Source organism: Pteropus vampyrus, unplaced genomic scaffold, assembly GCF_000151845.1.
Source record: "Pteropus vampyrus isolate Shadow unplaced genomic scaffold, Pvam_2.0 Scaffold814, whole genome shotgun sequence".
In the NCBI taxonomy this organism is placed as follows: Eukaryota; Metazoa; Chordata; class Mammalia; order Chiroptera; family Pteropodidae; genus Pteropus; species Pteropus vampyrus.
Window position 1 is genome coordinate 600806 of NW_011889595.1, and position 18857 is coordinate 619662.

General features: G+C 35.8%; 1 protein-coding gene and 1 non-coding gene across 4 annotated transcripts in view; both read right to left on the minus strand.

Annotated features, from left to right (window-relative positions):
- The window catches only part of COMMD2 (COMM domain containing 2), a 49638-nt gene that overhangs the window by 24271 nt on the left and 6510 nt on the right, over positions 1–18857 (minus strand). For 2 of the 3 annotated variants that reach the window (XM_023526283.1, XM_023526284.1), the window contains exons 4-5: positions 17339–17512; positions 12251–12461 (exon numbers count right to left, since the gene is read on the minus strand). In XM_023526283.1, the coding sequence (XP_023382051.1) occupies positions 12264–12461; positions 17339–17512 (372 nt within the window). In that variant the 3' untranslated portion in view covers positions 12251–12263. Of the gene's footprint in view, positions 1–11885; positions 12462–17338; positions 17513–18857 lie in introns of those variants that run through there. The other variant, XM_011385808.2, reaches the window with a different exon arrangement.
- Positions 5100–5173, minus strand: TRNAA-UGC. The gene has a single exon. It is a non-coding gene; the product is annotated as a tRNA-Ala (tRNA).

An 18857-nucleotide genomic window follows, 5' to 3' on the forward strand; every position in this document is an offset into this window, starting at 1 on the left:
TTTGGAATGGCATACTCAAAGTTATAATTCGATAATATATTTCAGGTGAGATTTAAACTCTATTGTTTTCATAATAAAATCATAAAAAGCAAACAAAGTTCAACAAAATCTTCTTGGCTGGTGACACTCAGCTTGCAGGGTGGAAAGCCACAAACATGGTTCTCTTTAGGGTCTAAAATTTTTCATTTTTCAAAATGAGGTGAGAAGACATTGTTCATGGAGGCACTAAGCAAAAACCATACATGAGGCAACGCATTTGCAGGATGCAAATCAAATTTTCTATTCTCAAATTCTTTCTCATTAAACAGTTTTGTGATGAATATTTAGCTTATCATTAACTGTGGGAATTGATATAGAAATGTATCTGTTACTTATAAAGTATTACGTACTTTATAGTCGATAGTATCACACTATAAAGCACTACTACAGTTTTGTGACCAAATTCTGCAGCTAGGCCAAACCACTATGTGGTTATAGCAGGCATTTGATGATCTCAGCCTTTATTTTTCTCCTTTCTTCCTTCCCTAAACACCTTATGTTCATTTGGGGTTTGCTATGGTTCCTGGAAAGATGACTCCACTCTTGTTCTAGCACATTCCAACCCCTTAAACACAGCAACTGATTTGTAACCTAAATCAGTACAATCAGAGTAAATCTGAAAACTTTTCCTAATAATGATACTGGAACAAAGATGGGTTCACTTCTCAAGTGCCTTTGGCAGCCATCTTTGGCCATGAGGAGGGCCTAAATTAGAAAAAAGCCAACCCCAAGGTAGGGAAGAGCAAGAAAAAGATAAGTAGTGGTCACTGGGGCCATCGCTGGGCCACTGGATGAAATATGCCTAAAACCAACACTATCTCTGGACCCGACAGTTATTTTGTACCAATGAATTATTTTTACTTTGTCATTTTTAGTTGTAGATGAAAGCACAAGTGATGGATCACAGCACTGCTGAATCTGGATTGTTTGAATTTCTTGTTCTGCAACAGGCTCAAACATCAGTGAAGCAAGTCACAAAGAAAAAAACTCTATTAATTGTCATGTTCTTAATTTTTGCAGTATATAAGAATAATGTGGAGAGCTTTTACAAATCTCAGGCCAATTAAATGAGAATCTATAACGGTGAGAGGCTCAGAAACAGAATTTTTAAAAATTCTCCAAGAGATTCCAAGGGGCAGCCTAGGCTGAGAACCACTGGTCTCAGTAAATATAGGCTGTGTTCATTCAGCGGAATCTGCAGACTAAATGTCCTAAATATGTCTTCTCACTACAGGAAAAAAAATAAAAGGCTGACGTGTAACTTGTCTTGTGAGGTTAATGCAAACCATAATTGTGTGACAGAAAAGCAAAATTTATTTGGAGCCTTGTTTTACTTTAAAATATATGCAAATTTTGTACTCTACTCCGTTTTATATTCCTTTCTCCCTCTTTTTCTCTTCAGCATTTAATAGTTTACCATGTACCAGTCACAGTGACAGACACCAGGGATACATAGGAAAACAAAAATACATTTCCTACAATCCAGGAAAAAAAAGTAATGAAGCTATTAACTGCAACAAAAGCTGTTGAATCTATATGGGCAGCATGGAGCACTATGTAAACTGAAGGGAGGGGCTCCTGACCTGAAGGAAATGAAGTTTAAGCTGAACACAGAGAAATACATGTGAGTTACTTTGGTAAATGATAAAAGAGGATCCAGATTGTGGAAGGGACAGAAATGAAAGAACATGCCATAGGAAGAGGAGAATGCTAGAGATGAGGTTGGAGATAATGGCAGGAGCCAGGCTTTTATCACAAAAGCCATGCAAGGCAACTGAAAGATTTTAAGTAGTCAAAGGATGTGATTTCTCTTTTTGAAAGATAATTCCGGCTGTTGTGTAGAAATGCATAGGTGGATGTGGGGAGGGTGGGGGAAGAGCGCTTAAGAGGGAGTCGGGGAGACCAGTTAACTGGAGGCAGATACAGTAGCCCAGTCAAGAGCATGGAGGCCACAGGAATGGAGAGAAGTGGACTAATCTGAGTGATATTTAAGAAGGTGGAATTGATAAAACTTGGTAATTGACCAGCTGTAGTGAGTGAGGGGGAGAGAGAGAAGCCAAGAGTGACACTCATTCTCTAGTTTGAGCAACTGTGGCTGGCAATGTCATTTCTTGAATACAGACCACTAGAAGAAAATTGAGTTTATAAGAGATGAGTTGAATTTTGTTTATCATGAGTTTGAAGCACCTGTTAGACATCTAAGTGCAGAGAGCTGATATGTAGTTACAGTGTCTCAAATTCAGGTAAGCAATATTGGTTAGAGATCTATAGCTGACAATTATCGAAAAATTGATGGTAATTAAAGCCAAGAGAATTAACCAAATTACCTGGTATAAGTCTGTAGAGAGAAATGGCTTAGGGTAAAGCTGTAAGGAAAATCTACAACTAAGAGGAGCATAGAGAACAGAGTCTTACAAAGAAGAATGAGAATACACCTCCAAAGATGTAGGAGGAAAAAACAGGAGAGTGTTTCTTTCTCTCTCTCACACATATACATATACACGAAGATAGGGAAGGGCATATTTTTTAGAAAGAGAATGATTAACCTGTCAAATGCTATTGAAAGACCTAGTAAGATGAGGACTGAAAAATGTACATTGGATTTAGCAACATGGAAAGTCCTGGACATGTTACCAGGAATAGATTGAGAAGGAAAGGTGAACTTTTTCAGTAGTTACTGAAACAGAGAAGAGAGAGAGTATATGGTAACTTAAGAATGATGTGAGTCAAGGGATATTAAGATGAGATAGACTGGAAAATGCTTTTTTTAATGGAAAGAAATCAGGAAGATGGATAAGTAGACGATACAAAAGCTTCAGGATCCAGAAATGTGAGAGATGGCTCTACTGGATTGGAGAGAAAGAGGACTATCAGTGCAGAGAACAACAAGGATTACAGGTTTGTTGATCAGAAGTAGAGAGAATTCCTATCTGGTCACTTCTATTTGTTCTGTGAAGGAGGCAGTCACTGAGGGAGAATGAGAGGGGGTGGTGGGTGGGTCAGAGTAAAGGGGAGTGGAGGTTTGAGATAGTTGTTGAAAATGGGAGACTGCTGACTAGGGAAACATTAGGCTAGTCAGGCAGTGTTAAGGGCTTGAGATTGATGACCATTAATGAATAAGCTTGATAACCTGTGTGATTCTGCATGTTTTTCCTGTCTCTGTAAGCCCATGAACTAGCAAGAAAAAAAAGATGACCAGCTGAATTCATATATGGTATGCAAGATAGGTGCAATGGAATAGGTGAAACAGAAAGGATTTAGAATATTGACAGTGATGGCTTATTTGAAGTGATAAGTTGTGAATCCAAGCTGGATAAGAAGGAAAATATCAGTAGATGAAGGCTGTCCAATAGAGAGTAGGATAAGAGAATTGAAGGTTCATTTGAAGCTCAAGAAATGGACTGTGGGAGGTAATTATCCAATGAGTTGGATCAATTTCAAAGAATAGACGGTCGGACATTGTGATTTCAGAAATAGAATAGTTCAGGTGGGGACAATGTCCAGAGTATACCAGTGGAAGCAAGTAGCTGAAAGAAACAGGGAAGACCTTGGGAAACAAGATCAAGAAAATGAGAAGCCAAGGTGTTGGATGGATCATCCACATGCCCAGTTTGATGGAAGAACTTGGGGGAGAAGAACAGTTGGAATCTAAAGGCCCTGCTTAATCCTGCTGCCGCCCATTGCTCTGATCAATTCTATCCTCACTTAACTCCAGCCACATCAACCTCCTCATACTCCCTCAAACATACCAACCTCATTCTCACCTCCAGGCATTTGCATATACTTTTCCTTCTGTCTTGAATACTCTTCTTCCAAATATTTCACAACTCACTTTCTCACTTCAGATTTCTGCTCTAACATCATCTTGTAGAAGTTTTCTCTGATCAGTCTACCTAATACGGCAGCTCTCAACTCTAACCCCTCTCTCTAACCTCTAATCTGTTTTTATTTTTCTTCAGAGCATTAAGCACACCTAAAATTAGCGCATTTATTTTCTTTATTATCCATCACACCATTAGAATGTAAGGTCAATGACAGCAGTGATTTTCTCTTGTTGTCACTATACTCTCAGCACCTAAAACATCCTAGAACCTAGTAGGTCTCAATAAATGCTTGTTGAATGGATGGATGAAGAGAAAAGGGGAAAAATCCAGGAAGTACACAAAAAGCAGCTATTAATGATAAAGGGGGCATAGCTGAATGGAATAAATTCTAATGAGCTAGTGCTTTGAAACAAGGGTGAAAGAGTAAAGTTTGAAAGGCACAGTGGGCAAATGACACTGACATGCCCTCCCTACACATTTCTGAAATACCCAAGGCTCCAGAGAACGTTGACCTGTAGTAGAAAAGGAAAAAAAAAAAAAAATGGGTCCAGAGGGGAGAACCAGATCTAAGGTTGCAGTGACAGTGGTTCATTCTGCACAGCGGCCATAATCCATACCACAGCTCAGGTTACAAAAGTACGGCCTCTGATTTTTCACTGTCATGCCTTTTGATCATTTCTTGCATAGAATGCCCATCTTACTCATTCATCTGCTCAAATCCTGCCCTTCTCTCAGCAACTGAGAAATTGTTTTCTCACAACTCCACACTGAAGTGCTTTTCCTAACTCTGAATTTTCACAGAGCATATTGTATATACTATTCACACACTCTCATTTACTGATTAATTTGCTCATTAATTTCTTTAACTACTATGTGCCAGGTACTATTCTAGGCACTGTTTCATTTGATAATTACTGTTTTATTTTTTTTATCTTATTTCTGCAAGCAAACTACATTAATTAAAAGAATTACAGTGAAACTACCAGATTATTGTAACTTTTTTTTTCTCCCTCTTTAATTCCTCCCCATTCTCCCATTTCCACCCCTGACCTACGGATGTTGCCGTCTCCCCTTAAGAACTGGATCTCTGAAGGTGGGGTGTCTCCTCCCATGTACTCTCGGGAGCGCACATGGGGCTGGCACACCCGGGGGCTGGCACACCCGGGGCCTGGCACCCCCGGTTCACTCAGGGGGACTAGGTGCACTCGAGACCTGGCACACCCAGAGCATGGTCTGTGGCTCCACTTGGGGCACGAACCCAGGACCTTCTGCGTGCAAAGCGGACGTGCTAACCACTACACTATGGAGCCACACCCAGATTATTGTAACTTCTAATGAAATAGTTTATAGACATGATGGAGAGGATACAGGAACAAATAAAAGGAATAGTACAGCATTAAAAGAAAAATACTAATTAAGGTTCATTTGAATCTTCATCTCCCTAATGAACTGGGAGATTTTTATTATGAGAGTGTAGGACTCAACCTATATCCTAAAATAATGCCTTTTTGATGCCTATTTGCAGAGCTATTTTATAAAAATCCCACTTTTATGAAATAAAGTATGCAAATTTACAAAATTAATCTAATTGTATTTTTATCTTCTGTAACATTTAGAGTTATTTAGACCCTAACTTACGCAGAGAATAAAAAAATTGGAAATGTATTAGGTGCTCTGCAGAATCAGGGGCAGCTCTGAAATCAGGCCCTTGAAGAACAGGACCATTGTCATGAGGCCACGTAACAGGCTATCAAGCATCTTGCAAGGCTGCCAAAACCATTCTCTCTGACTCCTCGGGTTCCAAAGTCCCAAGAGAGAGGTTTACAGGCTTATCACAAATAGTGGAAGACATGGTCTCTTGTCTGACAGTCCTACCAAACTACCCAGTTAAGAAGAGGTTATTACCAAAAGGTAGATTGGGGTGCAACCACCCAAATAGCAAAAATGATCAAGGGAAAAAGTGCCTTCCTGATGTCTCTAGTGAGAACTACTCACTCCCTCTCTTATGTATGCAGAACTCATTTGTTGTGTTCCTTCTTACACTTAATCACGTTTGATTAAATCAATGTTGTTTACCTTCCCATTTCCTCTACTGGCTATGAGCCTCAGAAGCAGTGGCTGCAGCAGCTGCATCATCTGCAAAATAGTGTCCTAGAGATCCCTCAGTACACTATTTCAAAATTTGTTCAGAGATATTCTGAAGAGTGCACTTAAGCAAAAGTAATGCACTTTTCTCTATTCCACTATAGACAGTTTATAAATTTTTAATAACTTTACTTTTCTAATACGAAAAATATACAAAATGAATATGGAAAGACATAAATTCTCCCTAGTTGCTTTCCTATCTTCTCTAAAGCTATAAAATGCCCAAAGAACATTCTTCATTTTAGTAGGAAATTTTTCAATTTAAATAAAGAATATAATTTTCTTTGGAGCTGATTTCTGCTAAAAATTTCTTCAACAATTTAGCTGACTAGCTCCCTACCTGATATAACTTTTGAATAAGACTAGAAATAAGACAGTTCGCTGGAGAATAACTCTTCTAATAACTGGCTAGGAAGAATTCACTTTCAGAATTTTCTAATTTGTATCTGGGAAGATAATTCTAGAAAACCATCATTGTAGAAAACACCTTATTAAATTTGTCAGATTTATAAACACTATAAAATAAAATGCAACGGATTAATTCCATAGTAAAACCAGGAATAAGATTCAAATACTGTAACAAGTAAGGGGAGTGTTCATACAATGAGATATTATTCAGTCACAAAAAAGGTATGAAGTACTGACAGACTATAACATGAACCTTGAAAACATTATGGTAAGTGAAAGAGGCTAGACACAAAAAGCCATACATATATTATAATTCTACTTATCTAAACTGTCCGGCAGAGGCAAATCCACAGAAAGTAGATTAGTGGAAATGAAGAGTGACTGCTAATGGATATGGGTTTCTTTTTGGGGCTATGAAAATGTTCTGTAATCAAATAGTGGTGATAGTTGCACAACTTTGTGAACATACTAAAAACCACTGAACTATATATTTTGAAAGGGTGAATTTTGTGTTATGTGAATTATTTCTCAAAAATAAAACAATTTTTAAAGGGAGGGTTTTAATGAGCGGTTTGGCATGAAAATAAATTGTTCTAAGGGCCTAAGAAAGGCATGGAATTTGGTATTTACATCTAGACAAAGTGGAAGGGAAAAAGCATAGGGGAAAACACAATAATTACATCATTAGAGTCTGAACATTAAAAAAAGGTTTTAATTACATTGCTCATATCATGAGACAAATCATTTTTGCCTTTGAGGTATGAAAAAATTGCCTGCAGCCTTTCTTAGTTCTGTATGAATTGTGCAATAGTCTCAGCTGCAAATCAAGCAATTTTATTATGTTGCAGCACTTAAACTCATTCGAGCTTTGTAAGACCTTTTTATTTGGAATAAAAAAGCATGGTTTGCAGACCATGCCAGGAAATCATATCCTAACCATCTATACTCGCCCCAGTGAAACTCAAAGACTTCCCTGGATTTTCTTTTCCTCATTTTCTGAATTTTAATCACTGTGTTTTTAGTCTTTGAGTTAACTGAGAAGCCTTTTCATTCTGTGAACTAAGCACATTCCTTCAAAACCACAGGCATCCACTTCTCATTGGATTTATGACAATCACAACATTGGCATGCAGGTAAAAAAAAGAACTCAATTTGCTTTCCCCATCACACCTCTGGTTACCTCAGGGAACCCCATTTCACTGAAAAAAGGAGTAAAGATAATTTCTGGCATCCCAACCATGTCCAAGAATTCCAAAAGGATAGATTCTGCCGTGATCTATCCTTTCCTCTGCACATTTCTCCATCTCTAGCCATTGAATCATATTAGAGTTTTTGCCTTCCAGAAGAAGGTGGAGTTCCAAGGAAAAGAGGTTCCAACAGACAGCAGCCCAGATGAGCTTTCCTTTTTCAGAACAGGCTCCTTAGGAGACTCCCTTTTGCAGCTTAATGAGTTTACGGGTTAAACAATTTTCAAAGATGCTATAGCATGAGAGCACTCTAAACTGAGATTAAGACTTTATTCTTTGTTGGACTCACAATATAGATCACTATAAGCACTTAATAAATATTTAACAAAACTGAGTCAGTACCATTGTAAAAGAGCTAGGTTTTAAAGGTTTTAAATTTGCTTTGTTTTTCCTATCAACATGCCACATGTAAATGGGTGGATTATAGCTCAATGTTAGAGAGTAAAGAGTAAGAAAAATTAAGACTACGAGAGTTAAAAGACCTCATATGGTTTATGAGAGAGGGCAAAAATCCTTTTTTCTGTGTTTCCTTTTTTTAGCTGGTTGTTGGGCACACCATTCTGCAAGAGAAAATATGATAACTGCAAGAGAGGAAAATGAAAATTGTGGTCTTTGCAACTAAAAAGCGTCAATTTTGGCTCAAGCAAAGTAAAAGAGCATGGCTTCCAACTTCGATAGCCATGTAATATTCCTAATGATAACAAACATAATTCACACTATAATTATAAAAAAAAAAAAAACCCTCATCTTATCAAAAGTTACTTGGGTTTAATGGCAACAATCTGAGTAGAAGCCATATTCAGAGTATATTAATGCAGATATTTGTATGCCACATGCCCCTTTTCACTTTTAGTCCATTAAGGAAATAAAATTACTTTCCCTACATTTCCCCATTATCGTAAGTGGAATCTTATAGACTCATGGCTATCAAACATAATTAAGTCATTTGAGTTCCTGGGCAGAGAGGAGTAGAGCTATATAAATAGAAAACAAAGACTCATTACTATTCAGTGATCAAACCATTAAATACATAATTTAATGCCATAAAGTATATCTTTGTTTTCTCATCTCCATAGTACACTGTTTTGCAAAGCAGAGAAATAATGGGCTTACTCTGCTTTTATAATTAAAACATCACTTGCAAAGTCTGTAAAGCTCATGGAACTAACCACATTAATGGTGGAGTTGGACTTTTTCTTTTTTTTTAAGTATTTAAGTTTGAACATAATAGTCATGGTGGTTTTAAAAGTGAATATATTTAAATTGGAGGCAATGTTTTACGAGAGATATCCTTTTCACCAAAATATTTTTTATCATTTGTGAAAGGAAAAGAGATGAAAATAACCTATGATTATAGAAACTGTGAAAGGGTAAAGCTAAGGAGGGCCTTAATCAAATATGTATTTTTAAAAATAAGTACAGAGACAAGTAAATTAAAGTGGTAAGCCTTTAATATAGCAGCTGACAGAATTTCCTAAGCATAAGAGGGCTGTAAAAAACTACCAAGTATTATGTGGTTTCTTTTGGAGATTAAGAACAACACAGATGTAATATTACCCAGAAAAGGAGAACTGGCTTAGATAATGTCTTGAGATTCCCATGCTTCTTTCACTAGTATAAAGAAAAAAAGAGAAAAAAAGGGAATCTAGACCAAGCCAGTAAGTGAAACCCTAAGCATGTCCACCTGAGTCTTTTGGAGGCTGAGTAGTTTTGAATAGCTGAGTTTTCTGGAGAACTATGTGTATATCATTCCAATAATTAAAATTACTAAAAATGTATTTAAATTCCCCGATATTTTCTCCTTCCTTCAACTTCAAAGATTTTTTAAAAAATATTATGAGTCATCAAGCTCATTATAGAAATATGGAAAGAATCAGCCATAATTCTATTACCTAGAAAACTACCAAATAACATTTTCTGTTTCTTAAAGTATATTAGACATAATTCAAGGCTACAAAATAATGAGATCCTCAGTCTACATGAGTATTTTCTAAAGCCTAGTACCATGAGAAACATTCTGTATCCAAGGTCCTATTTAGTCCCCACAAGTCAACGAAGTAGGTGTTATTTCTATTTTAGAGATGGAAAAAAAACAAGATTTTGAGAATTTATTAAGGATCTATAATAAGCCACAGAGCCTAAATTCAAACCCTTTGTCCAGCTCCAAAGACTGACCTCCTAAACTTCTCATAGGATTATATCCTAAAAGGCTACATACTGTTATGAATTTTAAGGGCACCCACATATATATCCTTTATACACTTTTACTAATTTTTCAAACTTTCCTTACTGTCAAGTTCTTGTTTTTCAGTTTTCAAAGAAGGTATATTTTATCGTTTCCCCACTAACTTTCCAATTTGCTGCTTTAAATTTGCCTAAGCTTGTAACCATAGATAACAAACAAGCTCACTGACATCTTGTGAAACACAAAGGAGACTTCCAGTGGGTGAAGTACATATAGACTTTATGATACATATGTTATATCCTAGTACAGCTCTGTTCTGAGAGCTGAGATGTTACTGTTCTGGGTTTGTGACATAAAAGATATGACACTTAAGTCTAAACAGGCATCAGCCAATCCTAAAAAATCAGCATACTCATATCTAAAATGTTTTAATAAGAATTTAGATAGTTATAAATGGAAAGGCACACATTACCCAGAGTTAAGAAACTTAGTTATACAAAAGAGTAGAACAGTAACTGTACCTGCAGAAAATATGTTCATATACAGGCTACCAAAAAAAAAAAAAATTCAAATGTGCCATAAAACAAGGCAGAGGAGTCCATAAGGGTATGGAATATTTAAACAAGGAAAGGAAGAGCCTCATTCCATGGTCTGAACTAAAAGGTGAGCCTCAGGTTCAAAAAGTTAGAGGAGACTGCTCCTAATTAACTCTGGCCCAAAAAGGTAAAGGCAGAGCATCAGAAAGAATAATGGATTATAGAAAAAGGAGGCCAGGGGAGTTTGATAAAAATGAAAAAAGACTAACACATGCTTTCTTGTTTTGATTGGGGTAAGAACATTGGATATGAAGTAGAAGAAAGATTGCCCTGAGGGGACACAGGGCTATTATTTCAATCTTGGCTGGGGTCAACCCCGCTTATCTTCTACCAAATGTGAACAAATAAGACTCAAAGAGCTATTTTTATCATCTAAGCTTGGCAAGCATGTTGCTTTTAAACCAGATGATATATGTTCCTATTTGATGTGTTATATAAAGTTTCCTTTTGTTTGTGATGTTAATATAAAAGTTTCATTAATCATCACTATAATTAAAAGTTATTTGATTATAGTTTGCTAATATCTGATATAGTTATTTTGTAACTGCAGAACATATACCTATGGGAAAAGAGTGACCCAGATGCTTGCAGGGGACGAATAGGTGGCAATTTCAATTGTGCTTTTCTTTCTCTGGCTTCTGTTTCTTGCTAGGCTCTCTCATAAAAGAAAGAAGAAACATGATGTCACTCTGACCTAAAAATCTCTAATTCTTAAGAGGCACAGTGTCGATAGAGTGTGTACCTTAAAGTCTGATGGTTCTAAAGGCCTTCCTGGGTTGCTTCATGTGGATGAGACTCTCAGAATAAGACCCTGACCACATACTTACGACTGAACCCCCATTTCTACCCTTCCATATGATTTTTCTCCTTAAGTATCCCTGTGTCCCAATACTCTTATCAAGCTGATCTGACACATCAGTATCCGAGTTTTTCAGGCCAATAGCTTATAGTTGCCCACTAAAAAATAAAACAAAAATCAAGTTTGTAAGGAAGAAATATTTGCTTGGAATGTAGTAAACGTGGTCTCCCTTTGCCTTCTTTATACTTTATTCAAATAAAATTATAAAGTGTGACTGTAATTTATATCCAGATAATTAAGAACTAATTATCTTACTTCTGCACACATTGTTTATAAATATAAATGACAGCATGTCTCTTAGATGCTTTGGGTACTACGGGAAAAAAGTAGTCCTTAATGAAATGCAATAATGAGTACTATCATACAAATCATACAAATTTGAGTACTAAATATTTAAGCTAATTAGCCACAACTCAAACTTAAGCCACATGGCAAGTACTTATTATCTTCACATGCAAAGAAAAATGCATGAGCTGCCTAAACGATATAGCATTTTAAAAAATTCCCATTTAGTTCCAAGTATTCTGTGGCTATTAATGTCATAGATTGCTTTTAAAGGTCAAAAACATTAAACTGTCTAGAAACATTCTGAACAGTAACAGTACTGCACTGTCAATTTTATTTTCAAATTTTGGTCAATAAGGAGGAAAATAAAGTTAAAGTCAAAAGAGCATCAAAAAAGGATACATACAGAAGATATGAACAGTACAGATTCACTTGCAGTTGATTCAATCTTATTTACACATTTAAAATATAAAACACATCTTAATTTTTCCAGAAGCGGACCAGGAAAGGAACTTTACTTTAGCTTTTTAACCTCAATATCTTGTCACAGGAAAAGAACTTGCATGGACTCTATTGTATTTATCACCATCAACAATATAAAAAAGTATTTAAAAGTAACTGCTTCATATCATTAATTCACAAGTGAGTAAAAAAGAATAAACCTTAAAACTGGGACTACTTGATGTTACGCACAACTCTCCTACAGTGGTTTGTTTTCATCTCCTCCAATGCTTGTTCCAATTGCTGAATCAAATGGAGCAGGGTAGCTGGGTCTGTCTGCAGAACTTTGGTGTTATGATCTTCATTCTGCTTAAGGTGTAGCTTTAGAGTCACTGATGGTTTTATCTGTTGCCTGAGGCTTCTGCTTGCAAGCTTGATTTTAAATGGAATAAGAGTATACAAACTACTTAATAATCATGCTGAATACATATTTATAATTACCTTATACCATATACAAAAATCAAATTTCAGATGAATCACAGACTTCAAAATGAAAAGTAAACTTTAAAACCTTTGAAAAGAAAAAAGAAATGAGACTATCTATGCAACCTTCTCCAGTGTGGAGGGATTCTTAAACATGATATACAAAGCACAAATCACAAAGAAAAAATTACAAATTTAATTACATTAAAATTATTAAATTTTCTTCGAAGGATACCTTAAGATGGTGGGAGAAAAAGCCACAAACTGAGAGAATATATTCTGTAACACATATACCCCAAAAAAGATTAGCATCCAGAATGTATGAAGAACTGCCCTGATTTATAAGAAAAAAAAAACACAAAACTAAGAGAAAAATGTGCAGAAAATCTAAGAAAGCACTTCACAAAAGAAGTAACACAAATAAACATAGGCAAATACACTCAACTTTATTAGGAATCAAGAAAATGGCCAATAAAACCAATGGCCAATAAAACCAATGGCCAATAAAATACTGTTTACACATATCAGACTAGCAAGAAGGAAAAACTATCCATAATGAACACTGCAACTGGTGGGAATAGGAACTCTTATCCATTGCTGGTGAGAGTGATGAGAAAATTGCTTTGGAAAAAAATAACTATTACCAGCAATTTCACCCCTAGGGATAGGCCTTAAAACTCTTACACATATAAATATATTCACAACAGTATTTGTTTCTAAGAGTCAAAGTTAGAAACAACTCAAATATTCTTTAACAACAGAATGGACAAATCCAAAATATTCATACAATGAAATGCTTACTAAATGGCACTATAAAAACATGAATTTTCATGGATAAATCTAAAAAGAAAATGTTCAATCAAAAAGCAAGTTGCAGAATACATGAAAATCTAAGAAATATAGCTTACTGAAAAACCATGTGTAAAAAAATATATAAAGAAAGGATTAACAGAAAATTCAGGATAGTGGTTACCTTGAGGGGGCTGGAAAGGGATTGTCATTGGGGGACTGATTCACAGGTACTGGTTTTGTCCAATTTCTTAAGCTTGCAATGGGTACTTGTTTCATTATTATTCATTAAACTGAATATAATCTTTTGTTTGTACAATATACTCTAAAATTTTAAAAAATACATACTATTGACATATTATTAAAAGAAAAAAAATCCACTAGAAACAATGACCAACTTGGAAGTGATGGTATTTAACCCTAGTACCAGAGTGTGTTTTCTAAAGACCATTCTCTCTTAAAGTAACCAGGACCTCATGGAAGTAATTTAAACGTGGATTTCAAGAATGGGACAGAAATTGTACAAAATGAACCTGAAACATCTTGTTATACAAGAAAGCAAGATTGTTATCTAAGACTATTGGAGTCATGTCAAAAGGACAAAAAGCCAAACTGAAGAGACTTCCAAGTACTGAATCCAAACCTAAAATTTCAGGATTAATTTAATATCAAACAGAATATTCTGACTAATAACTTCTTCCAATTAATTTAGGCAATTTTGGCACCCAAAAGAACTCAAGATACTGATCCAAGGCTGAAATTTAATGTCTCAAAATAATTTGGAAATAATAGGTCAATCCCTTTGGGTGAACTAGTCCCCAAACATAAAAAAGGTAGCTTTTAAAACAGTGGTCCTCAACCTTTCTGGCACCAGAGGACTGGTGCTCCTAAGAGAATCTAATGCCTGATGACCTGAGATGGAGCTGAGGCAGTAATGCTAGCGCTGGGGAGCGGCTGCAAATACAGATAAAGCTTCACTAGCTCGCCTGCCACTCACCTGCTATGCAGCCCAGTTCCTAATAGGCCACAGACCAATATCAGTCTGCAGCTCAGGAATTAGGGACCCCTGTTTTAAAGTATCTCTTTAAGATCATTTCTCAAGTACAGAATATTATAGATAGGCAAATGGTAATAAATGTGATGAATGAAAATACTACTTACTCATTCAATTATGCATTGTTTATACTTCTTTTTCCTCTATATCTGCACTGACAGAGAGGGACCAAATATATTTAAGAGTGTATTTGAGCCATGAATATTTTGTTGAAAGACTTAAGGTCACTCAATCTATCCTTCAATTTTTAGACAACATGATATCTAAATAACCTTACAGATAAGTATTTATTCCATTCTTTAAAATTCCCAGATAATATCCGTAATGAACGCCCAGTAAGATATAATTAGGCCTAATTTTATCTCAGAAAGAAATATGAATGACACTCAGGAGTACATAGTAAAGAATAGTAGATCACAAAGTTCTTGATATGGACTTAATTTTTAATGGGGAAGAAATTCTGTTCTCTCTGTAAAAATAACCATGGCAACTTTAAATGAATCAGCCCTAAAGGTATCATTCTCCTCAATCTCAGATGAATTCAATTTACTAATGCTATTAACAAAGGCACTAATTATGCTAGTGATTTATGAAATATGGGAAATGCATCTATTAGTAACTAAAGTATGATGTCTAATTTATTTTCCATAAGCAACTGTATAATAATTAGATGGTAACTATCCATTCACTACCAGCCTCCATGAGACAAATCAGTTAATCAAAAATGAAAGGTTCTGTATCTTGTTACCAATTTCTCAGCCTTTAAGCTGGTCTTCATTTAAATCTTCTTCCAATAAGCAAAAGAATACACTCTGGTTAAAATTCCTTATAATAATTTCAACTAATAAGCTCAGGAAATCAATTAGTTGTCTTGAGTAGCTTTTTTAGTCCTTAAATGCATTTCACCATGAGGTAATACACATTCAGTATACCTTCAATTTTAACCATATTAATCCTTGCAGTAACAGTGCTATTCAAACTCACTTAACTGGAAAAATGAGCTCTCTTGAGTTCAACTTCAGAAAATTCAATTGTTTAACTTTCTAACTAATGGAAAACTTAAAACAAATCAATAAAACCAATAAAAGAACTTCTAATAATATCCCTAAAGTCAGAAGGTATATATCCCCACACAAGAAAAGATGTATAAGATAAATTACTGCTGAACCTTGTGAACATGACCACCCCTACATCTCTTCCACCTGATTATTATGAGAGGCCTTAAACATAAAGGCTTAACCACAGTGATCTCCTGCCCATGAGCTCTACAGGACTTGTTGCTTAAGATGTCTTCAAGAGCACAAATTGTCTTATTCTTTACCATCTCCACACGTTATAAGTATACAAGAGATATGTGACAAATAATTTGCTTAAGAAGGTGCTTTACCACCACTCCCCACACCTTTTTCATATTTAGCAGTGAATGCTTATTATGTGCCAGGTATTGTGCTGGGGACAGAGTAGTAAATAAAAGTGCAGGTCCTCTAACAAGAACCTGCCCTTATGGAGGCTATAATCTGATTTATACCATATCATGTGTTAATATCCAATCAAGCACTCATCGCACTAGATTATAATTGCTAATCTCCTCTAACTGAATTTCTGTAACTTATCTGGACCACCTTACCATCATTCAAATCGGGAAGAATCTACTATGACAGTGGTTTATAAACTTTATTGTACATTAGAATTACCTGGGTGAATGGGGAGCTTTTAGAAACCCTGATGCCAAGGCCAAACCCCATACTAATACATCAGAATCTCTGAGGATAGAACACAGAATTTTTTATGAACATACTGAATATATGATATAGCATACTAGCCAAACCTTATTGCAAATGAGCATACTGAATATGTGATATAGCATACTAGCCAAACCTTATTGCATATTGAAATGACATTTCAAATGACACAAGTCATTTCAATATGCAATAAGGTTTGGCTAGTATGCTATATCACATATTCAGTATGCTCATTCCCATATACATGTGAGCCTTTACAGCTTATACTGTCTCCTGTCAAAAATATTTACCACCCCGCTCCAAAAAGAATATTTACCTTGGTTTTCTCCATTCATTTATCCTGAAATCTCACCTCTTTCTGTTGAAACTTTTCTGGATCACTCCTCTGTACACTGAACTACCTGAGCTATAGCTTTTTAAAAATACTAGTATTACTTTGATTTAAACAATTCTATTCTTTCAAAACCATATTTTATAACTATCTTTAATTACTGGTTATTTTGAGAACATCTAATATTCCTAACCAGACAATAATATCTTTTCCAGCTGAGAAAGTAGCTTACACACTTGTTTCCCACAGCATTTAGAACACCTCTAATCAGCAAATGGATGACATTCAATAAATACTCTTAGTTATCTGTCACTGCTTGATAAAAGGCTACATGCAATAGTCTGAAAACTCACTTTTGGTTATTTATATGGTTTTAAAAAACAGCTGAATCTCACAAATATAATGCTGTATGAAGAAGCCAGACATAAGAGAATATTTACTGAATCATCTCATATACAGAAGATAAAGAGCAGCAAAAGTAATCTATGTACTAGAAGTGAAGAAAAGAGGGAAGGAGAAGTAATTGGGAAGAGGCAAGGAGGTTGCTGGTCATGGGTAAGTATTGGTTTCATGGGTATTTTTACCATGTGATAATTCACTAAGCTGCACATTGATCTGTATATGAGTATGTGTTTATTTAGAAAAATTTTTAAAAATCTAAGCACTTTGAAAATCTGCATAACCATCTCCTTTTCCAAAATAATCTATTTCTTACAAATTTTGCAAATTAAACTGATTCGAACACATTAAAATTATAAAATGAACTATTTGTGAAACGCGCTAAAAATGAACATTAAAAAAACTAGCTTCAAACCAGAGTTCGGTTAAGGTGGTAAAGAATACAATAAACCTTAGGACATGAACCTAAAATAAACGAACATTCTATTTCAGGTTAAAAAAAAGGCCATACCTGTACATCTAGTCGCCATTCAAGGCTGTGGTAACTGGGAAGGTCTGGAGCCAATTCACTCAGAATAGTTCTGATCTCCTTTCTGTTGTCCAGATAAAGCTGAAGCAACAATTTATTCAATTCTTCAGAGAATCCCAGAACAAAAACAGAGTCTTGAAAATCCAGTTCAGAAATCTAAAAGTGAATTGAGTTCAACAGAACATCAAAATTTACCTTTGTCTATTAAATGCTAAAATACTGGATATCTAGAATATGCGGAAACATGGCGGAGTGAGAGACATCCCCAGATCTCTCTTCTTGAAACAATAAGCTGAACATATAAAACTCAACAAAAATCACTCAAACTGCACACCAGCACCTCTGAGCGTGGGATCTGCACATAAGAGCTACCACAGGCCAGAACCCCGGGTGTAGGGCAGCGGACTGAAAGAAATAAAGAAGCTGCCTCTCACAGCCCACTGAGCTCCCTGTAGTAGGAGGGGGAGAGGAGAAGGTGCAGACTTCCCTAAACAGTCCTGCCTGGAAAGCTGTGAGCTCCATGAGGCAGGCGGGTGGCAGGGTGCAGTCATTAGGGAAGAAGGCAGAGAAACAGGACAGGACCTCAGAAAAATAGCAGTTGATTCTTACAAGCCACTGTTGCAAAACAAAGCCCGAGCTGCACGCTCCATACACTCTGAGATCAATCACCGTGGAGCCGCAGGGGAATCTGAGCAAAAGTTGCCAGGAATGTCGCTAATACTGACAGGGACTGAAACTGAGGGTAGTAAGCATGATTAAATATCTACAAGAAAATAAGAAAGGCATTTTTAAGGCTTTATATGAAGCAGGGATGCAAGAGGCTTAGACGCCACCTACTAGAAACCAAAAGAAAAACACCTTCTTTGCAACAAGCTAAAAAGAGACCTTTATATAATAAACCTTTCTGGGAAAACAGAATACACTTCCATTAATGCCCAGGAGGAGAAACAGTCCATTTAAGCATCATGAACAACCAAGGTGACAAGACATCTCAGAAATAAAGAGAAAAATCTCCAGAAAATAAGCTTACACATATAGAAATATGTGACTTAAACGACAGAGAATTCAGGATGGTACTTCTGAAAAAAATCAGTCAATTCTGAAACAAGTCATAGCAACAATTTCAGGAATTGAAAAAATTAGATAAGCAGAACAAGGAGACTGAAAACCTCAAAAAGAACAGAATAGATCTTCTGGAGATAAAAAAAAAAAAACCGCACTGTAACAGTTGAAAAATGAAACAGCAAGCTTGGGAAATAGAGTTGACCAAATGGAGGAAAGGATTAGTGATATCAAAAACAGAAATCTAGAAATAAATCAGAAGAAAGAAGAGAAAAACTGAAGAATGAAAAATAATGAGAGAAATTCAAGAACTAGTTGATACCATCAGGAGAGGAAACATAAGAATAATGGGCATTCTCAAAGGCGAGGAAGCATTTTCAAACAAATAGTTGACGAGAATTTCCCAAATCTAAGGAATGAGCTGGAGCTTGAAATTCAA